We start from the raw sequence: 23,237 nt of genomic DNA on the forward strand, positions 1-23,237 counted from the left end.
CCTGGAGCCTGCTTCGGATTCTGTGTCTCTTTTTTTCTCTCCCCCTCCCCTGCTCTCTCTCCCCCTCTCTCTCTCTCTCTCAAAAATAAACATTGGGGTGCCTGGGTGGCTTAGTCGATTAAGCGTCCAACTTCGGCTCAGGTCATGATCTCACAGTCCGTGAGTTCGAGCCCCACGTCGGGCTCTGTGCTGACAGCTCAGAGCCTGGAGCCTGCTTTGGATTCTGTGTTTCCCTCTCTCTCTCTCCCTCCCCCACTTGAACTCTGTCTCTCATAAACATTTTATATAAATAAATAAACATTAAAAAAATTTTTTTAATTAAAAAAAAACACAGATAGTCTGGTCACAGTTCAGTATATTGACTTCATCACCTGGTGGGTTTCAACCCCCTGGTTTGAAAACTTTACTTCCGGAGATGTGCTCGATAGAAGTCAGAGAGTGAGAGCCGGGAGAACGCCCTGCTTGTGATTGGTACATGGGAGGTGCAGGTGTTAGAAGTGGAGTCGTCTGGGAGGGGTGACCAGCCAGGGTCTGGTGCTGGGCTCACAAGGTGGCTCTCTGAAGCGACACAGATGATTATTGGTGGCAATACAGTGAAGCTTTGAAGCTAAAGTGTTAGCTTATCTACGTGGACATCAGGTCGCGTAAGGTGAGGTTAGGAATTTCAGGTGAAAATGAAAGCAGTCCTCGGGGATGGGTTGTGTCCCAGATACATCACACTGCTCTCCGTGGACCCTGTGCCAAACGACTTGACAGACTAGTTGGTAGATGGAACCTTCTCCTCCCCATTATGTCCCGATGAACAAGTAATGTGCCCGCTGTTCCGGAGAATGCCGGCTGGGGAGAGGGGGAAGTAATCCAAAAGTAGGGTTTTGTTGTGGGGTTTTTTTTTTTAGGAGAACAATCATGAAAACGAGTTCAAAATTAACCTGAAAGCTCTTAAAATGTTTTGTGCACAGCGCTTATTTTGCAGTAATCACAAGTGTGAGAGATTCAGTCAGCAACTGTGCAGGTGTATCTTCCATGGGGAAAATACCGGGTGAACAAAGTTACTGTGCCCCGTTATCCTTGGCGAGAAACACATAAATGCTGGGTTTACCCGGTAAAAGTGTAGAAGAAACTTAAGAAAAAAAATTTTTTTAATGTTTATTTATTTTAGAGAGAGAGAACGTGGGGGGGGGGAGGGCGACGGTCAGAGGGAGAGGGAGACAATTCGAATCAAGGATGTGGGAAGTCGTTGGACGCTTGACCGACAGAACCACCCGGGCACCACAAGAAGAAACTTTTTAAAAATGATTTGTAGGATTTGGGGCAGGGGGTCCCTGGCAGCTCAGTCACTTAAACATCCAGTTCTTGATTTTGGCTCAGGTCATGATCTCACGGTTCGTGGGATTGAGCCCCACATCAGGCTCTGCGCTAGACAGTGTGGAGCCTGCTTGGGGTGTTCTTTCTCTCTCTCTCTCTCTCTCTCTCTCTGCCCTTCCCCCTCCCCCGTGCTCTCTCTATAAATAAGTAAACTTAAAAAAAAATCGAAAATCTGTAGGATTTTTAAAGTTAAGGGGGGTTTTAGTCTAGCCGAAGAGTATTTGGAAGTTAATTGTGGAAGATGGGGATATTTTGTTTTCAAACCTTTTTAGTACTACATTATGTCATAAAATGAGTGATCTGCGCCCCTCTGTGCGTTAATAACACACATCTGCGTATGTGGTGCCTTTTATTTTCTTTCAGATCGCTCATGTGTTTTCATACAACATTTCTCCAGAGAGTTGATCTGGAATTTGAGGGTCTTCTCAGATCGTACAAGTTTATGAGCCTACTGAGAGCACGATTGTTGCTGAAACGTCTTCAGGAAGTAACTAGTGTTTCAGAATCTGAATTTGATAAATGTAAAGGCCACAGTAAATTTATGACGTTATAATGAAGGGAAAATGTTAAAGGTGATCAAGAATATCACTTGTGGAGGCGCCTGGGTGGCTCAGGCGGTTAAGCGGCCCACTTCGGCTTAGGTCTTGATTTCTCGCAGTTTGTGAGCTCGAGCCCCACATCGGGCTCTGTGCTGACCCCTCAGAGCTTGGGGCCTGTTTCAGATTCTGTGTCTTCCCCTCCCTTGCTCTTGCTCTATCTCTCACATTCTCTCGCACTCTCGCTCTTGCTCTCAAAAACAAACATTAAAAAAAATTTTGGTGTTTAAAAAGACTATCATTTGTGGATCAGCAATGCCTTTTGTAGCTGCAAACTGCTCTAGACGAGGAGGTCCCTGAAAGCCAGAAATTGCTGGAAGCGAGGCTAAGGACGTTATGAAAAGTGGGATGTGTTTACTAACATTAATATAAAGGTCTCAACACTGGCTGCCTAATAATGCGACTTTTTATTTTTTTTTTAATGTTTATCTTTATTTTTGAGACAGAGAAAGACCGAGCATAAGCGGGGGAGGGGCAGAGAGAGGGAGACACAGAATCAGAAGCAGGCTCCAGGCTCTGAGCCGCCAGCACACAGCCCGATGCGAGGCTCGAACTCATCAACTGCGAGATCACGACCCGAGCTGAAGTCGGACGCCCAACCGACCGAGCCACCCAGGCGCCCCATAATTCGACTTTTTAATGGAAACGGCAGAAAAACCCGCTGTGTCCTGTCAGCAAACGTGGTCTTCCTGTCCCTTCTTCATTTAAATAATTAATCACCTCCCCCTAGGGGAGGCCAGAGCCCTCCTGCCTCTGCTAATGGATGGTTCCCTTCTCCCAGGACCAAACAGATGCAGAAAGCCAGTTGGCTCCCTAAAGACCGGGGCTTTAAATTCGGGTGTCCCAGTTACTTGCCAAGACGAGAGTTTGCTGTGTCAACCCGCACTTTGATTTGCGTTGGACTTCACTGTCTGCCTTTCGCCAGAATGATTATCCGTGTTTTCAAGTGCAGTGTTAATTTAGCCTTTCGTATAATTCACGCCCTTCATGACATATGTGAGAAACTCCTCTTTGGACGCGCGCCAGGAATTGTATTTTTAAAACGTGGGCCGCTGGTTTATGTAATACTCCATCGTTGCACTTAATGTCATGCTGTCTTGTTAAACGTGTGTCTTCTTGAATTTCTTAAGTTTCCTGGGATAACTTCCGAGGCTCTGCTCTCTGCCCCTTCACCCCTGCAAGTGAAGCCCTTGAAGCTTGCCTGACACCACTCTGAGCTGTGTTTCCGTGTTTCCTGCCTCCTCTCGGAGGGGCTCATCATGGGTGTCATGGGCTACCCCTTTCTTCCACTGTTCTTAACCCGGTTCTACTTGGGAAAAGGTGTAAAAATCCTCTGAAGCCCTTGTAACTCTTGCCCATTTATCTTTAAGAAAAATTACATTGTGCTTCCTTCCTTCTTTCCATTTACAAGCCAAAACCCTCCCTTAGCCTACCTAGGGGTGTCAGAGTGCCCACCGGAGGGCCCAGAAGTCCCCTTAGAAGCCCTAAAGAAGTTTCTTTCTCTCTTTCCTTTCCAATTAAATGTCTTTTGCTTGAAGCAATAGCATTCAGTATAAATAAGAATTTTCCTACTCCTTTAAATTTTTTCAGTTTGGCTGACTTAGTAGACTTTTTTCTCTTGCTGTTTCCTTACATAAAATAGGTTTGCTGTCTGTTAACTTAAATGCTCTTTATGAACTAGCTTCGATAACATGCTTTCTTTTGAACACAGTCCCTTTGAGACGTGTGGGCTCCTGGATGACCCCGTATTCCACATAGCACAGGCAGGCTCGTGGTTGGATACCAAAATAAATACTAGATAACTGTTTCTTAATTCCTGTTGAACTGTCTTTCCTTGCCTTGGGTATAAAATTGAGATCTTTTATAACATCCAGAATGCGTGAGAGTGCCCTTTGGACACGTAAGTTTTAATCTCATTCGTTCGTTCCAAAACCTGAGCGTCTGCTGTACCCCTCAGTCACCATACTGGTCTCCGGAGGCTAATGAGCGAAGACAGTGTCCGATAACGTCAAGCACTACGGAGAAAAAGCAGGATGGCTGTGATAGAGTGACCCTTAGGGAGTGGGTGCCACCTTAGATGGGGTGGTCTTAGCAGAGGCATCTCTGAAGAAGGGCCATTGAGCTCCCAAAGTAATGACAAAAGTGAGTCGTGTGCAGAGAATGCTAGAACAGAGGGACAGAGGGGGATGTGCCAAATGGGCCTGGGAGGGTCTAGGGAGGGGCAGCAGAGAGGTTGGGGGGGGTTGGGGGAGGGTAGACGGAGCAGGGCCCGGCCTGGTTGGGATTTGGGAGCTTACTCTTTTTTTAATTTTTAATGTTTACTTTATTCTTGACAGAGGGAGAGCTAGGAAGCGAGCAGGGGAGGGGCAGAGAGAGAGATGGGGACAGCAGATCCAAATCTGTGCTGACAGCAGAGAACCCAGTGCAGGGCTCGAACTCATGAACTGTGAGATCATGACCTGAGCCAAAGTCAACCGCTTAACCGACTGCTGAGCCACCCAGGTGCCCCAGGAAATTTATTCTAATTGAAATGAGGATTTAAAGCAGGGAGGTAACTTTTAATTGTCAAAAGCTCTTGTAGGCTGCTTCTGTAGACAATGATTTCGGGTTTTAATAATTCTAGAAACACTTTGAACTGTGTGTTTAACTGCCCGTGAGGAGTAAAATAGTCTGCCAACTTGGGGGTTTTCTAGTTGTCTCCCCGCAGCTCCCACTTGTAAACCAGTTTATTAATTCATTAATTTCTAAGTATGGGGGGTTCTGCCTGTGTTATGAAAACGTGCCAACCGAAACCCCCCAGAAGCAGAAGGCTCCTGGTGCAAACCTCCCTCCCTGAAGGTCTTTTGAGATAAAAGTCCGGTGAGATGCAGCGAACATGTAGAGCGTGTGTGTAAAGTTAATAGGGAGCGCCTGGCTGGCTCAATCTGAAGAGCATGCTATTCTTGACCTCGGGGTTGTAGGTTCAAGTCCCACACTGGGTGTAGAGATTAGTTAAAAAATTAAATCTTACCCAAAAAACACTAGTGCTCTGGGAGACGTACGAGAGAAGAAAGTGTTTGGGGTGAAATTTGGGGGGGGGGGGGAACCACTTACATCATTTCCTGGACTGTTCTCACACTATCTTTACAGAGTGCCCGTTCTGAAGTCCAGCAGGTGAAATTTTAGGCATCAAATAGTTGAGAACTTAAACCTCCGGCTCTTGATTGGTTAGCACATAGGCTCAATTATGAGAAAGTGATTTTATTATAAAGTCCAGAACATTTCTTCATTATTTTGTGTGTGCCAGACATCACTAGGCTTTTGAGACTGAATGGTTCAGACAGGATTTCTGCCTTCGAGGAGTTTTTTAAAGACTTCTTTTACATGTCTCACATTACCCTCTTTAAAAGCTGTACCTGGAGGGGTGCCTGGGTGGCTCAGTCAGTTGAGCGTCCGACTTCGGCTCAGGTCATGATCTCACAGTCTGTGAGTTCAAGCCCCGCGTCAGGCTCTGTGCTGACGGTTCAGAGCCTGGAATGTGCTTCAGATTCTGTGTCTCCCTCTCTCGCTGTCCCTCCCCCGCTCATGCTCGCTCGTGCGCGCGCTCTCTCTCTCTCTCTCTGGCAAGATAAATAAACGTTAAAAAAAAAAATTAGGGGCACCTGGGTGGCTCCATCGGTTAAGTGTCCGACTTCAGCTCGGGTCATGATCTCATGGTCTGTGAGTTCGAGCCCCGCGTCGGGCTCTGTGCTGACAGCTCAGAACCTGGAGCCTGCTTCGGATTCTGTGTCTCCCTCTCTCTCTGACCCTCCCCCGTTCATGCTCTGTCTCTGTCTCAAAAATAAATAAACGTTAAAAAGAAAAAATTAAAAGCTGTACCTGGTAACATTTCTAACAGCCACATAGGAAAGAGCCCAAAGAAACAAATCCTGTCTTAATAATTTCTGTATTAAAATTAATACCCACATTTCAGGGACACCAGAGGAAATTAGCTTAGTTTAGACCTTATTGCAGAGTTTACCTTTAACAGAATATGTGAAATGTTTGCTGGTCAGTAATATTTGTTAATGTCACAAAAGTGTTTTAATTCATAATAGCTTAATTGGTTAAATTCCTCTCCTAGAAAGCAGATTCTTGAAATTTTATTTCCTTTTTGAAATTGCCCAAAGGCTTATTTAAAGGCAGGTGTTCTGATCCCAGTACTTTCCGTTTCTTCATCTTGTTAGAGTGGGGTTTTTTTGTAAAATAGTAGAATTTTTTTTTTACCTTAATATGCAAATACATACTGAGCTTTTGCTCTCTTTTATAGGGAAATCCTCATTGACGATTCAGTTTGTTGAAGGCCAATTTGTTGACTCCTACGACCCAACCATAGAAAACAGTAAGTATTGTTTTCAAGGGTTTATAAACTGAGAAGCCTGCATTCTACATACAAACAGCCATTGTGTACTTCTGGAGGCTTTGATTGTAGGGGTTATTGGGGTAAACCTATTGATTTCCAACGGGGGTCCAGAAAAGCTTCCAGAAGTTTGACCCGCTTCACACTAAATGGATTTTTTACTCAGTATCCAAATCCCTCCATCGAGAAATTGTTAATCAGTTCCATAGGAATCCAGTCCTACAGTGAACCTCCTGTCCCAGACTCTGCTTCAGGAAAACAAGAAGAAAGAGCACACAATCTCCGCACCCTCCCCCCCACTTCTTCTCAACAGTAGCCCTTTTTAAGGATTCCAAGCTTGAAAAGGAAGGATGAAAACACTCTAGTTCCTTTGTACCTTACTCTTACACGGAATCACCAGCCCTCCTGGCCCCCTCCCCCGCAGCCCCCCAACCCCTTCCAGTCCTGAACACTTGAAAGTCAAGGCTGTGGAGTAGTGAGCGATTCTGGGATGGAGAGAGCAGTTGCAGCATGAAAACAAAGTTGGTTCTAAAGCCTGTTGGCATTTCCGGCCACGTGCAGAGAAAAGCCCCAAAGACCGGGACCGACCACAACCTCCATTTACCTTGTCCGGTTTCAATCCATGGTTTCAGAATCTTCTTGAAGGATTCTAGGACCATGAGAGAGGTCTTGATTCTAGAGTCATGGAGGAAAATCTAAAGCACTTCATGCAGAGAAGCTGATTTATCGGAAGCTGCTCGTTTCGGGTGATCTTAAAACCCTAAGTAGGCCCTAGAACTAGTCTTCTGAGATTCTTGGCACCTGGGCTTCCCCAGGATTTGTCACCAGGAACACACACATTTAAACATGGGATTCATCAAACCCTGATGGGCACATTAGACATGAAGCCGACTTAACGGTCAGGTTCGTGAACTAGATTCATAGATCTCATCTGCCCGGCGCTTGCGAGAGAGATTTCCAAAGAGGCTTACGACAGGGGGGTTGACAGACTATGGCTTGTAGGCCAGAAAGACCCACTGCCTTTTTGTACAGCCCATGAGCAAAGAATGGTTTTTACTTTTTTTTTTTTGGTTTTTACATTTTTTAATCATTAAAAAAGGTTTAAGAGAAGAAGAATATTTGGGACATGTGAAAGTTACATGAAATTCAGGCTTTAGCGTCCATAAAGTTTTATCGGAACCCAGCCATGTTCATTCATTTACGTAGTGTCTGTGGCTGCTTTTGTTCTACAGTAGCATCTGGCCCTTTACAGGAAGAGTTTGCCCACCTCTGACTTAAAACATGCAGCTGTCCCTCATGTCCCAGTATGCTGGTAGCGGGGAAGGAAACCTGTCGGGGAACTGACCCTGGGAAGACCCAGGTTTGAAAGTAAGCTCGGCCAGTGTCCAGAAAGGAAGAGTTCTGACTACGGACACATCCTGTGCTGATCTGTTTGGCCGTGACTTACAGAACAGTACACCGGTGTGAGGAGCAGATGAATTTGAATCCTAGGTGGACAGGGGCGCCCGGGTGGCTCAGTCAGTGGGGCGTCCGACTTCGGCTCGGGTCACAATCTCGCCGTTCGTGAGTTCGAGCCCCGCATCGGGCTCTGTGCTGACGGCTCGGAGCCTGGAGCCTGCTTCGGATCCTGTGCCTCCCTCTCTCTCTGCCCCTACCCCGCTTGTGCGCTGGCTCTCAAAAATGAATAAATGTAAAACAAATTTGAGTGCTAGGTGGACAAGTTTGGTTATCTCTCCATTGGAATAAGAACACAAGCAAATCGTGCTCTTGGTCTTAACATTTGCTGTACATAACAACTTAGAGAGTTGTGTGTCCTTAAGATAAGGCTCATTTGGGCATTTTATTCACAGAATAATACAGTACGGTTTTCTTGGTTAGGCCTGCCTATAAAGGTGGTTCTTATTTTTGAGTGTTTATGTGCCATTTATAACTAAGGTGGAAGGAAAGCCATGGTGTTGTGTACAGATATATTTTCTTTATATGTAAGTAAAAGATCCAGTGAACGTCCAGCTTCCTTACTTTGATATCATCTCAGAAATTGAATGACCCAACCTGAAGTCTGTCAACATCTTTAGTCGTATTTTTAATGTTTCCTACTACTTCGTGTTCAATAAAAAAGACTTTTATTTTTTCATCTCAAAAATGAATTCGGAATATTTATTAAAGTCTTTAGGCAGGAGCGAAAGTGAGTGTCAGGGTATATGAATCGCTTAAAAGTTCATGAGTTGTATGCACACATCAGCTTCTGTTTACCCTGCTTCTGACCAACCCAGGAAGAAACCCTTTCTCCACTGTTTCCCGTGCTGTTTGGTCAGAAACATCGTTCAGTAGGGGCTCCTGGGTGGCTCAGTTGGTTGAGCGTCCAACTTCGGCTCAGGTCATGATCTAATGGTTTGTGGGTTCGAGCCCCAAGTCGGGCTCTGTGCTCACAGCTCAGAGCCTAGAACCTTTTTCAGATTCTGTCTCTCTCTCTCTGCCCCTCCCCTGCTCCCACTCTGTCTCTCTCTCTCTTTCTCAAAAATAAATAAACATTAACAATAAAATAAACATTGCTCAGTGATGACAGGGAATTAGAAATGGAACAGGTTATCATAAACCTGTTGCCAACGAATGGATGGTTTTAAGGTTTGGGAGAAAAAAAAAAAACAACAGTACTCTGTAAATATGGAAAGAATCCGGTAATTATTTTGCACTTAACTTCAGAACATAGAACAGGTGGTTCATAGCAAACATTCAGTGGTGACGCATCTCTGAGACATTACCACAAAAGCCAAACTTCTGAGACTGTCTCATCTTCTTTTAAAATGGAATATAGGAGGGGGCGCCTGGGTGGCTCAGTCGGTTAGGTGTCCCGACTTCGGCCCAGGTCATGATTTCAAGCCCCGCATCGGGCTCTGTGCTGACGGCTCCGAGCCTGGAGCCTGCTTCCGGTTCTGTGTCTCCCTCTCTCTCTGCCCCTCCCCAGCTTACGCTCTTTCTCTCTCAAAAATAAACATTAAAAAAAAATTTTTTTTAATAAAAGAAAATGGAATGTAGGAGAATAACATTAATAAAACCCTGTATTTTTCTAGCTTGGGGATGTTTTTATGCCAAAAATACTACCTACGCAAATGTGTAGATTGTCTACCGTGTTGTTAATCTAACAACTCAATACAAACTAAATTGCTCTGGTGAAATTTAACCAGTAGGGGTAGTTGGTCGATTAGAGGAGGAAAAATAGTAGTGATTTACAACTTCTGCCATTTCCAGGTAGTACTGTTGATGCGTTAATAAAGCTGAGAAAACGGGACCGTTCTAATTAGGAGTTTTGCAGCATTATCAAGCATTGCATGGTGGGTAGCCTTCTCAGTAGGATACGAATTAGGAGATTGTGATACACTTCAGGAACAGAGATCTTATTTGGCGCATTCCAAATCTTAGAAATCTGTCCCTCATTAGTAGGCTCTACGAATACGTCACTGTTAGCCTGCTTAGGGCAGTTTCAGGATTTTCGTTGGGGGAAGTGGGTTAATTTCTCTAGTGATTGAAAAAGGGAGGGGAGCGGAGAGAGGGCTCGAGGAAAGCGATGCCAGGAGAAAGCCAGCTTTCCATTGCTGTGCAGGATCGGACATGGAGTGCGTAGAAGAATTGGTTCCTAGTTTATGGAGCTGACAGATCTCTTATTACACTTCCTTTTTTTCTATAGTAATAAGAAGAGGCAGTTTTCCATGACAGATGGAAAGGCCTCAATTTCATTTTACTGCTGTGTGTAGGAGGATTTACATCCTTTTTATGTGCAAGGATATACTAACACATTGATCAATAGCTTCATTTCCTTTATCTTCTGTACAATTACGTATCGTCCCGTTTGACTCTTCCCTCGTGGCCAGTATTTCTCCCATCTCCTTGGCTGAATCTTGATCTTCCTGACCTGGCGGTATCGGGGGTCCCTGGCCTCCAAAGTCCGGCTAGGGCTTTCACGGTACTTGATCGCCAGCGATCTTCCCTTCTTCCCAGAAGTATGCTTGTTTCCCAAAACCCCCAGTCGCACCCTCTCCCCCAGACTCTGGGCTTTTCTGTTCAGCTGCCCTCGCTTCCCCTTGGGTGTAGTCGTCTTCATTTGCTTCCTCCCCCATCTGCAGCGCTCCTTCCCCGGGCTTTCCCGAATTGGCAAATGGCAATTCATGCATCTCGTGGCTCAAGCCAAAAACTCTGGAGTCCTCCCACCTCTCCATTTTCTCACACCCTGCCTCCAGCCAGAAATCCTTTTGGCTCAGGGCGCTTGGTTGGCTCAGTCGGTTGAGCATCCGACTTCGGCTCAGGTCATGATCTCTTGGTTCCTGAGTTTGAACCGCGCATCGGGCTCTGTGCCGACAGCTCAGAGCCTGGAGCCTGCTTCGGATTCTGTGTCTCTCTCTCTGCCTCTCCCCGCTTGTGCTCGCGCACTCTCGCTCTGTCTCTCAAAAGTAAACATTTAAAAAATTTTGTTTTCATCCTTTTGGCTCTCCCTTTGAATTCCACCATGGCTCTCTGGTCCCAGACCACCATCGTTGTCTTCAGATCCCAAGTCTACGTAAGCACTGTATTATGGACCCCCACCAATGTCCTTGGTCCATTCTTGTCCATTTCTCTTATTCACAGCATAGCCAGAGCGATCTCTTTAAAATATAAATCAGACCAAGTTACTCCCCTGCCTCAGAACCCGTGGTTTCCCAGCACATTTAGAATGAAACTCTGAAGTCCTTACCATCTCTTAAAAGGTCCTCTGCCTCCTCCCCAACCTGGTTACCTCCCCAGCACTCTCTCCGCTTCTGTGCTGATCTTGCTTCTTCTCGCCGGGCTTTGGCACTTGCTCTTTGACCTCCGGATGCTCTTCTCCCAAAGACGTGCGTGACGGTGTCTCCCTTCCTTCCCCCGGGGCTGTAAGCACGCTGAGGTCAGCTGCAGTATTTCGAGCTCCCAGAACAGTGCTCCTGGCGACCATAGGTACTCAAGAAAGAGCTCTTGCGTGAATGAGTGCTGTTTTGTTTAGTAGTGTTGTCATAATAATTATGTCATACTTCATAACCACAGTTACTTAAATCTAATTGAAGGTTACTTGTTTTACTGCTCATCACGGTTCCTTACATAAATTTCATCGTCTTGAATATACTTTTTGATCTTCCCCGACTAAGGTGTCAGTGGCAGGTTTTCACACAGGAGCATCATGACTGCCCCCTGGCTGATAGTGATCAAAAGCACAGTCAAGGCCAGGTGCACCCCACGTTCAGAGAAGTTCCAGTGTGGAAGAAAAATGCAATAAAATTGATGAAACACATTATGTTGTGTACTCCCTATCTTGAAATCATTTGGATTCGGTTTTCATCTGGTGAAATTATTCTCTAAAGTGGTAGTCTCCATTAAGGCATGCAAATGAAGGGAGAAAAAATGTGGCAACTGGTGTGGATGGCCTGGGCTGTGGTCTTTCCTCCCGAGTCTAGCACCCCTGCTGGCCGTAGGGGAGTGCTCCCGTGGGACTCCCTCCAGGGAAGATCTCTTCTCCGTCCCCCTGGTCACTTCCCAGTTTTCTCTCATAATTTTCATATGTCTGCTGTGCTTTCCCTTTTGGCTGTGGGATAAAGTGGACAACAGCGGGTCCTCTCCCAGCTGTGCAAGAGACCGATTCTGTGGCCCGGTTCTGGTCCAGTCGAGTGGCCAGCCAGGAGATCCAACGACGCGTCTTAAGTGAAGATGGCCGGGACCATGGACGCAAAAGAAATAAGTTCCGTTGTGCTGTCAGGGTTCCAGATGGTTACTCTTCAATATTCTCTTACTATTAATAGTTCTTTTCCTCTTTTGTCTACATTTGTTTGAAGTCTGTCTCCTCGGGATTCTGAATGGACTTTTCCGGAAGTTATGAGTCTGGTTTTCCCCCTCCCCCCTTGGTAGGGAAGAGAGATTGTCACAAATTGCTCAGATGCTTAAGCTAAGTGGGAATGATGGCTTTCATGCAGAACACCTGTTCCGTTGCCGTTTTATGTCGATGAAATTGATCATTTTTTTTATGTACTGGACGTTCTTAACACTTCAGTTAATATTAGCTGTTTGTGCTCTGACGCCAGACTTCTACATTAATGAAAGGTTTTGTGCTTTGGGTCCATTCTAGACCTCACACTTTATGTAATGTATTTCTCTTTTTCACAGAGGAAGGTGTAAGGCACGGAGCACTCACATGACTTTTACAGCATATGAATTGTTGCCTAATTTCAGTTTCATGGAACGAGGTTCAAGGTGTACCGAGGCTGGATTTTCATCCATCAGCCAGTATCTGTTGCTTAAATAATGGAAGAGGGGAGAATCTGTAAACTCAGATCTGTTCAATTTTGCTTTGTGGGATCTTTTTATGAAACGATTAGGGGCTCTTCTTAATCGGTGGTCGGTGTTCAAGCTTTAACTGATCTAAAGTCAATTCTTTTTACTAATATTTAATTCCCTTTTTCCCTGTAGCTTTCACAAAATTGATCACAGTAAATGGACAAGAATATCATCTTCAGCTTGTTGACACAGCTGGACAAGTAAGTCTGGTGTCTCAGAGTCCCCTTCCGCTGTCCTCTGTCTAGCGGTCCTGGCCCTGCCGTTGATGCTTAAACGCAACAGTGATGCCAGGAAAGCCCCTCCTGATTTACGTGTGCCTGAATATCAACAGGCTGTCTTCTAAGACATTTGTGGCAGTTTTTCCGAATCATTAACTTGTTGTTCTACTCTAGAATTGTGTTAAATGCACTCATAGCATCAGGAAGGTTTGTATATATCATAGGATAGTGTATTTCTGTTTTTTAAACTTGCATTTTATGTCAGAATCCTATAGTGCTTTTCCTCCCTTTCTACATTAAGGAGAAAAAAAGTAGGGGCGCCCGGGTGGCTCAGTCGGTTGAGCGTCCGATTTTGGCTCAGGTCATGATCTCGCGGTCCGTGGGTTCGAGCCCCGCGTCGGGCTCTGTGCTGACAGCTCGGAGCCCGGAGCCCGCTTTGGATTCTGTGTCTCCCTCTCTCTCTGCCCCTCCCCTGCTCGCACTCTCACTCTCTCAAAAATAAATGAAAACATACAACAATTTCTTTAGAAAAACAAAAGTTAAGTCTTTTCCTGGGGAAAGGGATGAGAAAGGTATAGGGCAGAAATGAGGTGACTTCTAGATGGATGACATGATCACAAGCTTAAGGAGTGTTGATTTGATTTGCTAGGCAGTAAGTCATTGCCAAAGATTAAACAACCAAAAAAAAAAAAAAGGTCTTCACGGGTTAATGTAGCAGGGATTTGGCGGAGGATGGCCAGGGGAATTGACTAGAAGCAGCGGGTGAAAGAAGTTCAGAGAACTTGAAGAGTACAAAGAAACTCCTAACCCTGGCGGCTGAACTTCACCCATTCCCGTGGCACCTGGTCCGGCTTTTACTAGAAGCCATTCTGTTGGGCCAGATCTATTACAGTTGCTGGAGTGGGAGCTTCAAGAGGCTGGGATGTCGTCCGAGTCCTGCCTTGTTTCTTACAATCGACAGAGGATCAGACTAGCAGGGAAGCGCGTGTAGCGTAACCTGATCTGCCATGTTAAACGGAGGCTTTTTTTTCTGGAACCTGGGAAGATTGAGATAGAATGATGTGACCCGTCATGTGAGTTTGGAATGAACCCCCCTCCCCACCCTTAAGTTCTGAAGTGAACATAGAAGCAAGGTGTAGCCCCCTAGTGAAGCAATAGCTATATTGAGTGGTTTGAGCACCAAAGGAACCCTGGAGTTTCAATTCTGGAAGCTTCAAGGAAAATAAATCAAACGTGCACGTCCCAGGGGTATGCCACGTGACTCCCTCATTCACCCCGCAGGCCACTGGGTAATCGGTATAATGGGCTTCCGTCCTCAGATCTCACGATGGCTGTCTTAGAGCAGAGCCTTCCTGGACTTTGACTCTGCAGGGTACCTGTCCAGTGACCGAAGGAGAGTTTGGGGCGTAAAGCAGAAGAGGAACAGAGTCTCCATAGGGGAGTCATGACCTAGAGGACAGAGCTTATCTTAGAAGTCACTGTAGAAGAGCCTCTGGGGTCCGACGTTGCATTCGATTCTTAGAGTTTGTGTCTTTCGTGGTTAAGGTGACCAGTACAATTTATTGCCTAAAACAACTAAGAGTGAAGGGAGCCCTGGTAACAATTATGCTAGAACAGCAGGTGTTAACGGATAGGGTCCTGGGCGAAGAAATAACAGGCACTTCGTTCATAGTGGGCCTCTGACTTTACCAAGATCCTGCTTTGCTGTTTATGTCTTCGTTTAGAATTTTTGTTAAAGCTTCTGGAAAATGGGGGTGAGGATGTAAATCAGTAAATCGCTTTCATGTAATGTTACTATAGAAATTCATTTTATAATAGGCCAGAAAGAGAAACCAGTGTTTCATAGTTTGGAACGTGGTCTCTGCAGTCGTGCTGCCTGGATTTGAATCCTGAACCCTGGCTTTTTTTTTTTTTTTTTTTTTTTTGGCTAGCCTGGTGACCTTGAGAAAGTTAATGAACCTTTCTTGGTCTCAGATTCTTCATCTGTAAACAGATGATTCTGTAGTGCCCGCCTTCACAGGATTGTTGCATGGTTTAGAGGAGATTGATGAGCTTCCAGAAGCTTGGGTCCTGACTTGTAGATCTTTGATGCTCTTAAGACCAGAGCGATGCCCAGCATGGCAACTCCGTTGATGTTAGCATGACCCTGAATGGGAGGAGTGCGGGTGTCGCTTATCCTTGGAATAGCGCTGTCCTTGAAAACATCTCTCTAGAGAAAATTTCTTTATGCTGACTCCTTATCAGAATAGAAGATGTGTCCCTCTGGGATTCTGCTTGGCACTGAGCGTCACATGCCCGTAACTGTTTTAATGATAGAGTAGTAAAGAATCACTCCAAAAGGATCAGAGATCTTGGGGAGCGGGTGGATGGTGGGAGGGGCGGCGAGAGCAAGGTCCGCGACCAGCTCTGCCTGTCGCGCTCCTTTGGGCCTGTTACTGCCAGATGAGAATAGTTAGAGAATTTTTGCACAGAACGGATCCAAATTCAGCTGCCTCGAATAACTCGTGCTCGTTGCAGCTAGTAGTTCTTCAAGGCTACGTTCAGTTGGGAGACTCTGAAATAAAAGGTTGTGTTCGTATTTATGATTCGTGATGCTAACGACACGCATATTTGCTTTGCTGCGGTTCTGTAACCGCGAACACCTTGTTCTGTGGCAGCTGGACAACACGACACGTTTACAGCTGTTCTTAAATTGGATTCCTAGGGGCTGGGGCTGGAGCGAAGAGTGCCCATGGCAGGGGAAGGTGATGAGAGGGCAGATTCTTCAAACAGAATCTATAGCGTGTTTGTGGTTGACCCGTTTTAAGAGGAACACTGTCGCAGCAAGTACTATCTACTTGGTAGTTTATGTCGTAGCAGGTTTTGCTGCCAGCAAGGGGAGGGAGTGAACATGGTCAAATACAAGTGGATGGTTTTTAGTTTGCATGAAGTACTTTGTTCGGGCCTAATTGAAGTAGACTCAATGACAGGTAAATCGGTGGCGGTCTTTTTTTTTTTTTTTTTTTTTTTTAATTTTAATTTTTTAACATTTATTCATTTTTGAGAGACAGAGCATGCGTGGGGGAGGGGCACAGAGAGAGAGGGAGACCCAGAATCAGAAGCAGGCTCCAGGCTCTGAGCTGTCCGCACAGAGCCCGACGCGGGTCTCGAACCCATAGACCGCGAGATCGTGACCTGCGCTGAAGTCGGACGCTTAACTGACCGAGCCACCCAGGCGCCCCAGTGACAGTCATATTTATAGTGTCAAATCCCCCTTTTTAAAAAAACAAGTATTACGTACTTAAGTCCGGTTTTTAAAAAACAGTAATAAATGCCCGTGTTACAGAACTGGAATAACCCCAAAAGGTAAATAGTAACACTTGGGTCTTTGGGGCTCTGGCTGCATTAGCTCCAGCCCTCCACGAACAGCCCCGTGACCAGTTTCTAGTAGATGCTTTGCAGATACTCTGTACTGGAACATACAGTTGTAGTTTTATTTTTTCTCTTTTACACAGAGAGTAACCTATCCCTGCGTCTCTGTCTTGGAGGTGATTCCACGTGGGTCCCTGTGGCCCTTTTTCCCTCCACTTGCTGCGTAGCGTGTTGTTGTTTGGACACAGCGTACTTTGTTGACCAACAAGTGGGTCATTTCCAGTCTTGGTGCCACCAGCAGCGCTGCGATCCGTATCTTGTGTCATTTTAGACCGTGTGTGTGTGTGTGTGAGGACATGTCGTGGCTGTGGGGTCGCTGGGCCATAGGGTGGCCGCTTACCTTCTCACCAGCAAGGAGCGAGTGCCTGTTCCCCGACACATCCATCAGCGCAGTGCATTTTCACGTCTGGTTACTCGCAGTCCGCTAGGTGAAAAATAGTGCCCCAGTAGCATTTTAGTGAGTATTTTTCTTACGAAGGAGTGTGATCCCGTTCTCCTGTTTGAGGGCAAGTGTGTTTCCTTTTCTGGGAATTACCCTGTCCGTGTACTTTGCCCTTTTTCTATTGGGCGGATGGTCTTTGCTGATGGGTTTGAGAGACCCCTTAATAATGTGAAGCAATCGCTTCTCGGCCTTTTGGCTAAGATCAAGTGTAATAATGTGAAGCAAAGGCGCATGGTAGGTGATCTGAGCCGCAAGGTTTTGTTTTCAGTTTATGATTTCTGTTGGAAAGGTCCGTAGCCATGAAGAACTTGCTCGTTCTCACATAGCTGAATTTATCATTCTCTTTTCAACTGATTTTATTCTTAAAGAATTCTCCCGTCTACCCTGCACGCAGTTTCCATTTTTAATCTTGCAGTCTTCAATTCCTCTGGAATGTGATTTTGCCCAAGGGTGAGTTAGAGATGCGACTCAGCCGTTTACCTCCGGAAGCTTCTGATCTTGTTCCCTGCACAGTTTTGTTGAAGGTTACTTTTTCCCTCACTGAGCTGAAGGGCCGGTATGAGCACATCTCTAATCCCCCTGACTGTCTGGGTCTTGGTAGATTTCTGTCTGCTTCGCTCCTGAACTAGTGCTGTACTTACTTTAAGTTTAAAATAAGTAGCTTTGTGCTTTTCACTCTACAATTGCTATTTCTCGGAAAAGACACTTTTTATCGGGCTCACGTTGCATTCATGTGTTAATTCAGGATCAGCCAGTGGGGACCGTGGAGACCTGCGTGTGAACGCTGAGGACCTGGGCGCACTGTTGCAGTTTTTGAAGTGTTTTATCTCTTGGGAGGATTTTCAGATCTTTTTCAGTTGGAACGTACAGTTTCGTTCTCTTAAGTTTATTCCTAGAAATTTTGTCCTTTTTGGTTTCTGTTACAGCCGGAGGTCCTTTCCTTCCAATATACTTTTTAATGAGTTGTTCCTTGCACCATGCCTCTGAAATGTGATTACTCTTTTCTTATTTTAAGCTTTTTTTTTTATGTTTGTTTATTTTTGAGAGGCAGAGAGAGACCCGAGTGTGAGCGGGGGAGGGGCAGAGAGAGAGAGAGAGAGGGAGGGAGGGAGATATTGAACAGAAAGCAGGCTCCAGGTTCTGAGCCATCAGCACAGAGCCCGATGCAGGGCTTGCACTCACGAACGGTGAGACCACAGCCTGAGCCAAAGTCGGATGCTTAACCGACTGAACCACCCAGGCACCCCATGTGATCATGATTACTCTTTTATTTCCACATCTTCTCTTCAGGGAAAAGGTGATTTGAACTTTGGATCTGCTGTAGCTCAACTGGTGACTAAAATCGTTTGGAATGTTGTTTTTAATCTGGGTGAAAAGATCTATCATTCCATTGACAAAAATGTTCTCAAAATTTAACACTAAAATAAACTTGACTGGTGCGCCTGGGTGGTTCAGTCTGTTAAACGCCCGACCCTTGATTTTGGCTCAAGGCGTGATCTCCCAGTTTGTGGGTTCAAGCCCTACATCGGGCTCTGCGGTGACAGCTTGGAGCCTGGAGACTGCTTCAGATTCTGTGTCTGTCTCTCTCTCTGCTCCTCTCCCATCCATGCTGTCTGTCTCTCTCTGTCTCTCAAAAATAAATAAATGTTAAAAAAAAAAAAAAAAAACGGGGGGGGGGGTGGGACACCTGGGTGGCTCAGTCGGTTAAGCGTCTGACTTCGACTCAGGTCATGATCTCACAGTTTGAGTTCTTGCCCCTCGTCGGGCTCTGTGCCGACAGCTCGGAGCCCGGAGCCCCCTTCGGATTCTGTGTCTCCCTCTCACGCTGCCCCTCCCCCGCTCGTGCTCTCTCAAAAATAAACGTTAAAAAAACTTTTTTTTCTAAAATGAACTTGACTTAGTGAAACTAATCTGAAAGTAATAATGAAACAAACGTTTTATTTTGTGTATGTAGTGAGTGCTGTGATGTAGAAATGCTATCTTCTAATTAAAGATTACTATTTATGATACCAAGAGCTGATAGTAAAACTTACTCTTTGCTGTTTTTTTTTAAAGACACTTTACTGTGGCGAATAGTAATAATTGCGGGCCATCGTGAGCATTAGTTATAATCATCCTGTGGACCTGCAAAGTTAACAGAGACAGTTCTTTGATAAAATGGTGGTTTGACACGATGTTCTATATAACAGCGAACAGCGCTTGCTCGGGATACACAGCGCGTTGACAGTTAACATTTCACCAGAGAACAAAATGTTTTGTACCAGACAGTGGCGTGCACTAAGGAAAACTGCACTGACATTAGACCTTTAGAATGCTTTTATATTTGAGTCTCCTAAAGCTGCTTTGTGAAAGTAGCTGCTCATACATTGTCACATAACGTGTACCTTTGTTGTTCATTCCTAAACCTGCTCGGTAAGTAACTCCTGTGATCCTCGGAAGTCCGGGTACCCTACGTGTAGCATTTGGATTCTCTTCCTCTCTTCTTACCCTCTCAAGTGCTGGTAGCAGCCCATTAATGGCCCATAGACTGGCATTCGGGCCCTGTGGTTCAAGTGCAGGGAACAGGTTTAGTGATGACCTAACACTTTTAAATATGAAAACACAAATTTGTGGAATAAACCAGAAGCACGCGTGAGTTTCCCATGAGATCTAAGATTCTGGACTTTTTGTCCGTAAAAGAAACGTTAGTGCCTTTCACTGCACGTAAGATTGCGGGACCTGCTGCCCTGACATTTCCTTCATCCTCCCTACCGGGACTTGGAGAAGTGATTAGCCTTCTCCCCCGAAGCCTTAGAATGGCCGGGATCGTTTCTGAATATTAGCTTAAAACAATTAGCAGCCCCAAACCAGTCTTAAACAAGTCTTCAGTGTGTGGGGCTATGTGTCTAGAATAATGTTTTAATCTACTTCTTTGTTGACTTTGAATTTCTTTGACCAGGTAACATGGGGAAAACTTTGGGTAAAGATTGCTTGTTATGCTATATGAAGACTTTACTCAGATGGAATTATTTTCTCTCCCACAGGATGAATACTCCATCTTTCCTCAGACATACTCCATAGATATTAATGGTTATATTCTTGTGTATTCTGTTACATCAATCAAAAGGTACGATCCCCCCCCCGCTGCCTGCTTCGAGTTTATTTGCTCTGCATAGATAGCGTTCAGCCGTCTAAAGGATTATGATGGAACTGGTTGTAGTAACGATCAGCCTTACCAGGCTTAATGCGTCTCAGTGATTGGCTTGTGGAGCAAACAGGTTGTTAAGGGGGAAAAGTATCCCGATGAACATTCTCTTGCACTGCTAGAATGGAAACTGTATTCCTCACCTCCAGCTGCCTAGGTGATCTGAGCTTTTCTGCTAATGGGAATGACAACCACATAAATCGGTTTACTGTCTGTGCATTTCCACCACGTTAATGTGGAATGCGGGCTGACCGCGAGGGCCCTCTAGCTACAGAACATCCTACAGATGTTTATTCAGAGATTAAAATACGCGTTTATGTGATTTGTCAGCCAACTGGTAGAGTTTCCCATCTAATAATCTCACGTACGTCATCTTGAATATTCTTAGTAAGGGTTACTCAGTGTCACACGCTCACGTGAAAGAAGGTTTATAGGAAAAAACTATGAGATTCCTTGTGTTCACTTTATTTTATATTACAGTGGTGAGTCAGTGACATTCCATGTTTTTCCCACGAGAAATATTATATAAGAAACATGGAGGGGCACCTGGGTGACTCAGTCGGTTAAGCGTCCGACTTCGGCTCAGGTCATGATCTCGTGGTTCGTGGGTTCCAGCCCTGCGTCGGGCTCTGTGCTGACAGCTCGGAGCCTGGAGCCCGCTTCGGATTCTGTGTCTCCCTCTCTCTCTGCCCCTCGCCTGCTGGTGCTCTGTCTCTTTCTGTCTCTCAGAAATAAACAAACATTTAAAAAACCATGTAAAAACACCAACTAAGATGGAGGTCTGATTTCATGCTTTTGTGTTACAGTTTTGAAGTGATTAAAGTTATTCACGGCAAATTGTTGGACATGGTGGGGAAAGTGCAGTAAGTAGTAACAGTTTCGTTCTCTTTTGTCAGATGCCCTCATGACCGTAGTGTCTTGTGAACAGGCAGGTCTGGCCCTGGTTTACTGTGGCTTTTTTCTTCCTTCCCTTCCTAGAATACCTATTATGCTGGTCGGGAATAAGAAAGATCTACACATGGAAAGGTGCGTACCTTCCGGATGGCAAACTGCTTTCTAAAATGAAGCCTACGCTGATCTCACCACGGAAGTGCCTTTTGCAATTCTTGTTCCCACGTCGAGAATATTCTCAGCTGCAGCGTCTTCTGTGTTCAGAAACGTGGCAGCGATTGTAGCTAAGCAGAAGCAAAGCCACAGCGTAAATCTCCCCCCTCCCGCCTTGACGCAGGTGGCATGAGATCGGTGGTCAGGGACAAGGGCCCCACTCCTGCGGGGCCTCGTCTGGAGAGGGGACTGGCTGGCCAGAGGCCTGTACCCCGTGCCTTTGGGAATCGCCCCGTCCTCGGGTGCTCGCAGCCTCGCCCCTGTCAGACCGTCAGTGTTACAGGAACGCGCAGTCGTGTCCTCTGAACTTGGAGGGCTCGCAGGAGCATGGGTAACCCAGCAAGGCCGTGTCTGTCCCATTCCCCGGCCCAGGCGTAATTAAAATGCTGCTGTATGTTACACGCTGGGTAGGAATATTGGGCAGAGAGCGGTCTTCCGCTTTACACGGGAAACGATCGCTAAAAGTAGAGCCTGGTTCATAAATAATTATAGATGTTTTATAAAGAAAGAGCCAAGTACTTTAATTAGAATCTTCTTTTTCCTTCAGGGTGATCAGTTATGAAGAAGGGAAAGCATTAGCAGAGTCTTGGAACGCAGCTTTTTTGGAATCTTCTGCTAAAGAAAATCAGGTACGTGTTTCGTAGATGGCCTCCGATGCTGCAGCCGTCGGCCCCGGGCTGTGTCCCCGCGGTCGGCCTGTGGCCCCTCCAGCTGTGCCACTCCTGCTTCCCCTGTGTCCTTCCTTCCACCCTCTCCAGCGTCCGTCTTCAGGTGGCTGGCAGTATTCCGCTTATGACGGGACCTAGAATATTTGTAGGATAAACGGGAGTTGATAGCACTAATTTGTAGACGTTTATGATTATTTTTGTTCTGTATTCGGGGCTGGTCCAGAAATAATCCAGACGTAGAAAAGAAGCAGTGATGGTCTTACGTCATTCTGGCAATAAAACTTTTGTGCCCGCACCTACGTCCTTTTTCTGTCGGATGCAATGGGGCTAGACGCATATGTATTGTTTCTAACGTAGAAATTGCAGAGAACCGTCTTCCAGGCATCTGTTCCCCATATCAGCCCTGCAGATGTTCCTTTTTTTTTTTTTTTTTTTTGTAAGTTTATTGATTTTGAGAGAGAGCGCGTGCAAGCAGGGAAGGGGCGGGGGGGGGGGGGAGAGAGAGAGAGAAAGAATCCCAAGCAAGCTCCACACTGCCAGTGCAGAGCCCAATGCAGGGCTTGAACTCATGAACCGCGAGGTCATGACTGGAGCCGAAATCAAGAGTTGGATGCCTGACCAGCTGAGCCGCCCAGGCGCCCCCCCCCCTTTTTTTTTAATGTTTATTTATTGCGCTCGCTCCTTGAACACAGGGGGCACTCTGAGAATGGCAGCCTTCACCCGTGTTCCCCTCTGACCTGTCTTCTCTCTCGTTAACCGCTTCCGTTCGGACGACGTTCTATAGCCTTTGCCGTTTTCCGGCTCTGAAAGTATTTTCAACATGTTCTCTTGTTTGATCCTCGAATAATAAGAGTAGTCGGTGTCCATTTCTGTGAGGAAACAGCAGGTCGGGAAGGGTGGCGGCAGACGGTGGGCCTGGCGCCCGTTCTCCCACCCCTGCCGCTTTTCCCCGGCTCAAGGTTCTGTTCCCTTCTGCCCCTTAGTTCATTCTGGAATCCAAGGCCGTGTCATTTACCACCGTGCTCTCCCTAATGCCGGGCACAGCGGATGCCTTCGGCGTGCCTGTATGGTAGGGGCTCGGTCAGCCAGGTGCCCCGGGCTCGTCAGATCCCTTGGTCCCTGGGTTCGGATGATGGGGGATATGAAATCTGTGTAATTGGTTCCCAAGTGCCAGCTAACAAGGGATTTATGGGACTCTGCCCAGCTCCTGATTGCACATAGAACTCATACCAGGGGTTGAGATCGTAAGAGATGCCTTCATTTTCTAATGGAACTAAATCAAACATTTATTAGGTGTCTGGCCTATCCTTAAGATCATTTAGTTGCACTATCTCATTCTGGAAGGGAGTTTAAGGTCCAAAGATGTAAATGAGTTTTCTTAGATCACTCTTAGGTCTATTTATATATGATATAAGAGCTCAGAGAGTTTAAACCTACCCCACGTTTGGTCCTCTCTGTCTGTCCCGTGCTTTCCGGTGGACAGGAGGAGAAGGACTGTGGCGTGAGCAAAGCATAATAGAGATTACAGTGTTCTTGGT

General features: G+C 45.9%; 1 protein-coding gene across 1 annotated transcript in view; it reads left to right on the forward strand.

The window, feature by feature from the left end:
- RHEB (Ras homolog, mTORC1 binding) overlaps nt 1-23,237 on the forward strand; it is a 44,313-nt gene that overhangs the window by 16,501 nt on the left and 4,575 nt on the right. The window contains exons 2-7 of the mRNA XM_027051324.2: nt 6,250-6,321; nt 12,805-12,872; nt 19,767-19,849; nt 20,734-20,790; nt 20,906-20,953; nt 21,579-21,660. Of these exons, the coding sequence (XP_026907125.1) occupies nt 6,250-6,321; nt 12,805-12,872; nt 19,767-19,849; nt 20,734-20,790; nt 20,906-20,953; nt 21,579-21,660 (410 nt within the window). The remainder of the gene's footprint in view (nt 1-6,249; nt 6,322-12,804; nt 12,873-19,766; nt 19,850-20,733; nt 20,791-20,905; nt 20,954-21,578; nt 21,661-23,237) is intronic.

The sequence above is a fragment of the Acinonyx jubatus genome, chromosome A2, assembly GCF_027475565.1.
Source record: "Acinonyx jubatus isolate Ajub_Pintada_27869175 chromosome A2, VMU_Ajub_asm_v1.0, whole genome shotgun sequence".
Classification (NCBI taxonomy): Eukaryota; Metazoa; Chordata; class Mammalia; order Carnivora; family Felidae; genus Acinonyx; species Acinonyx jubatus.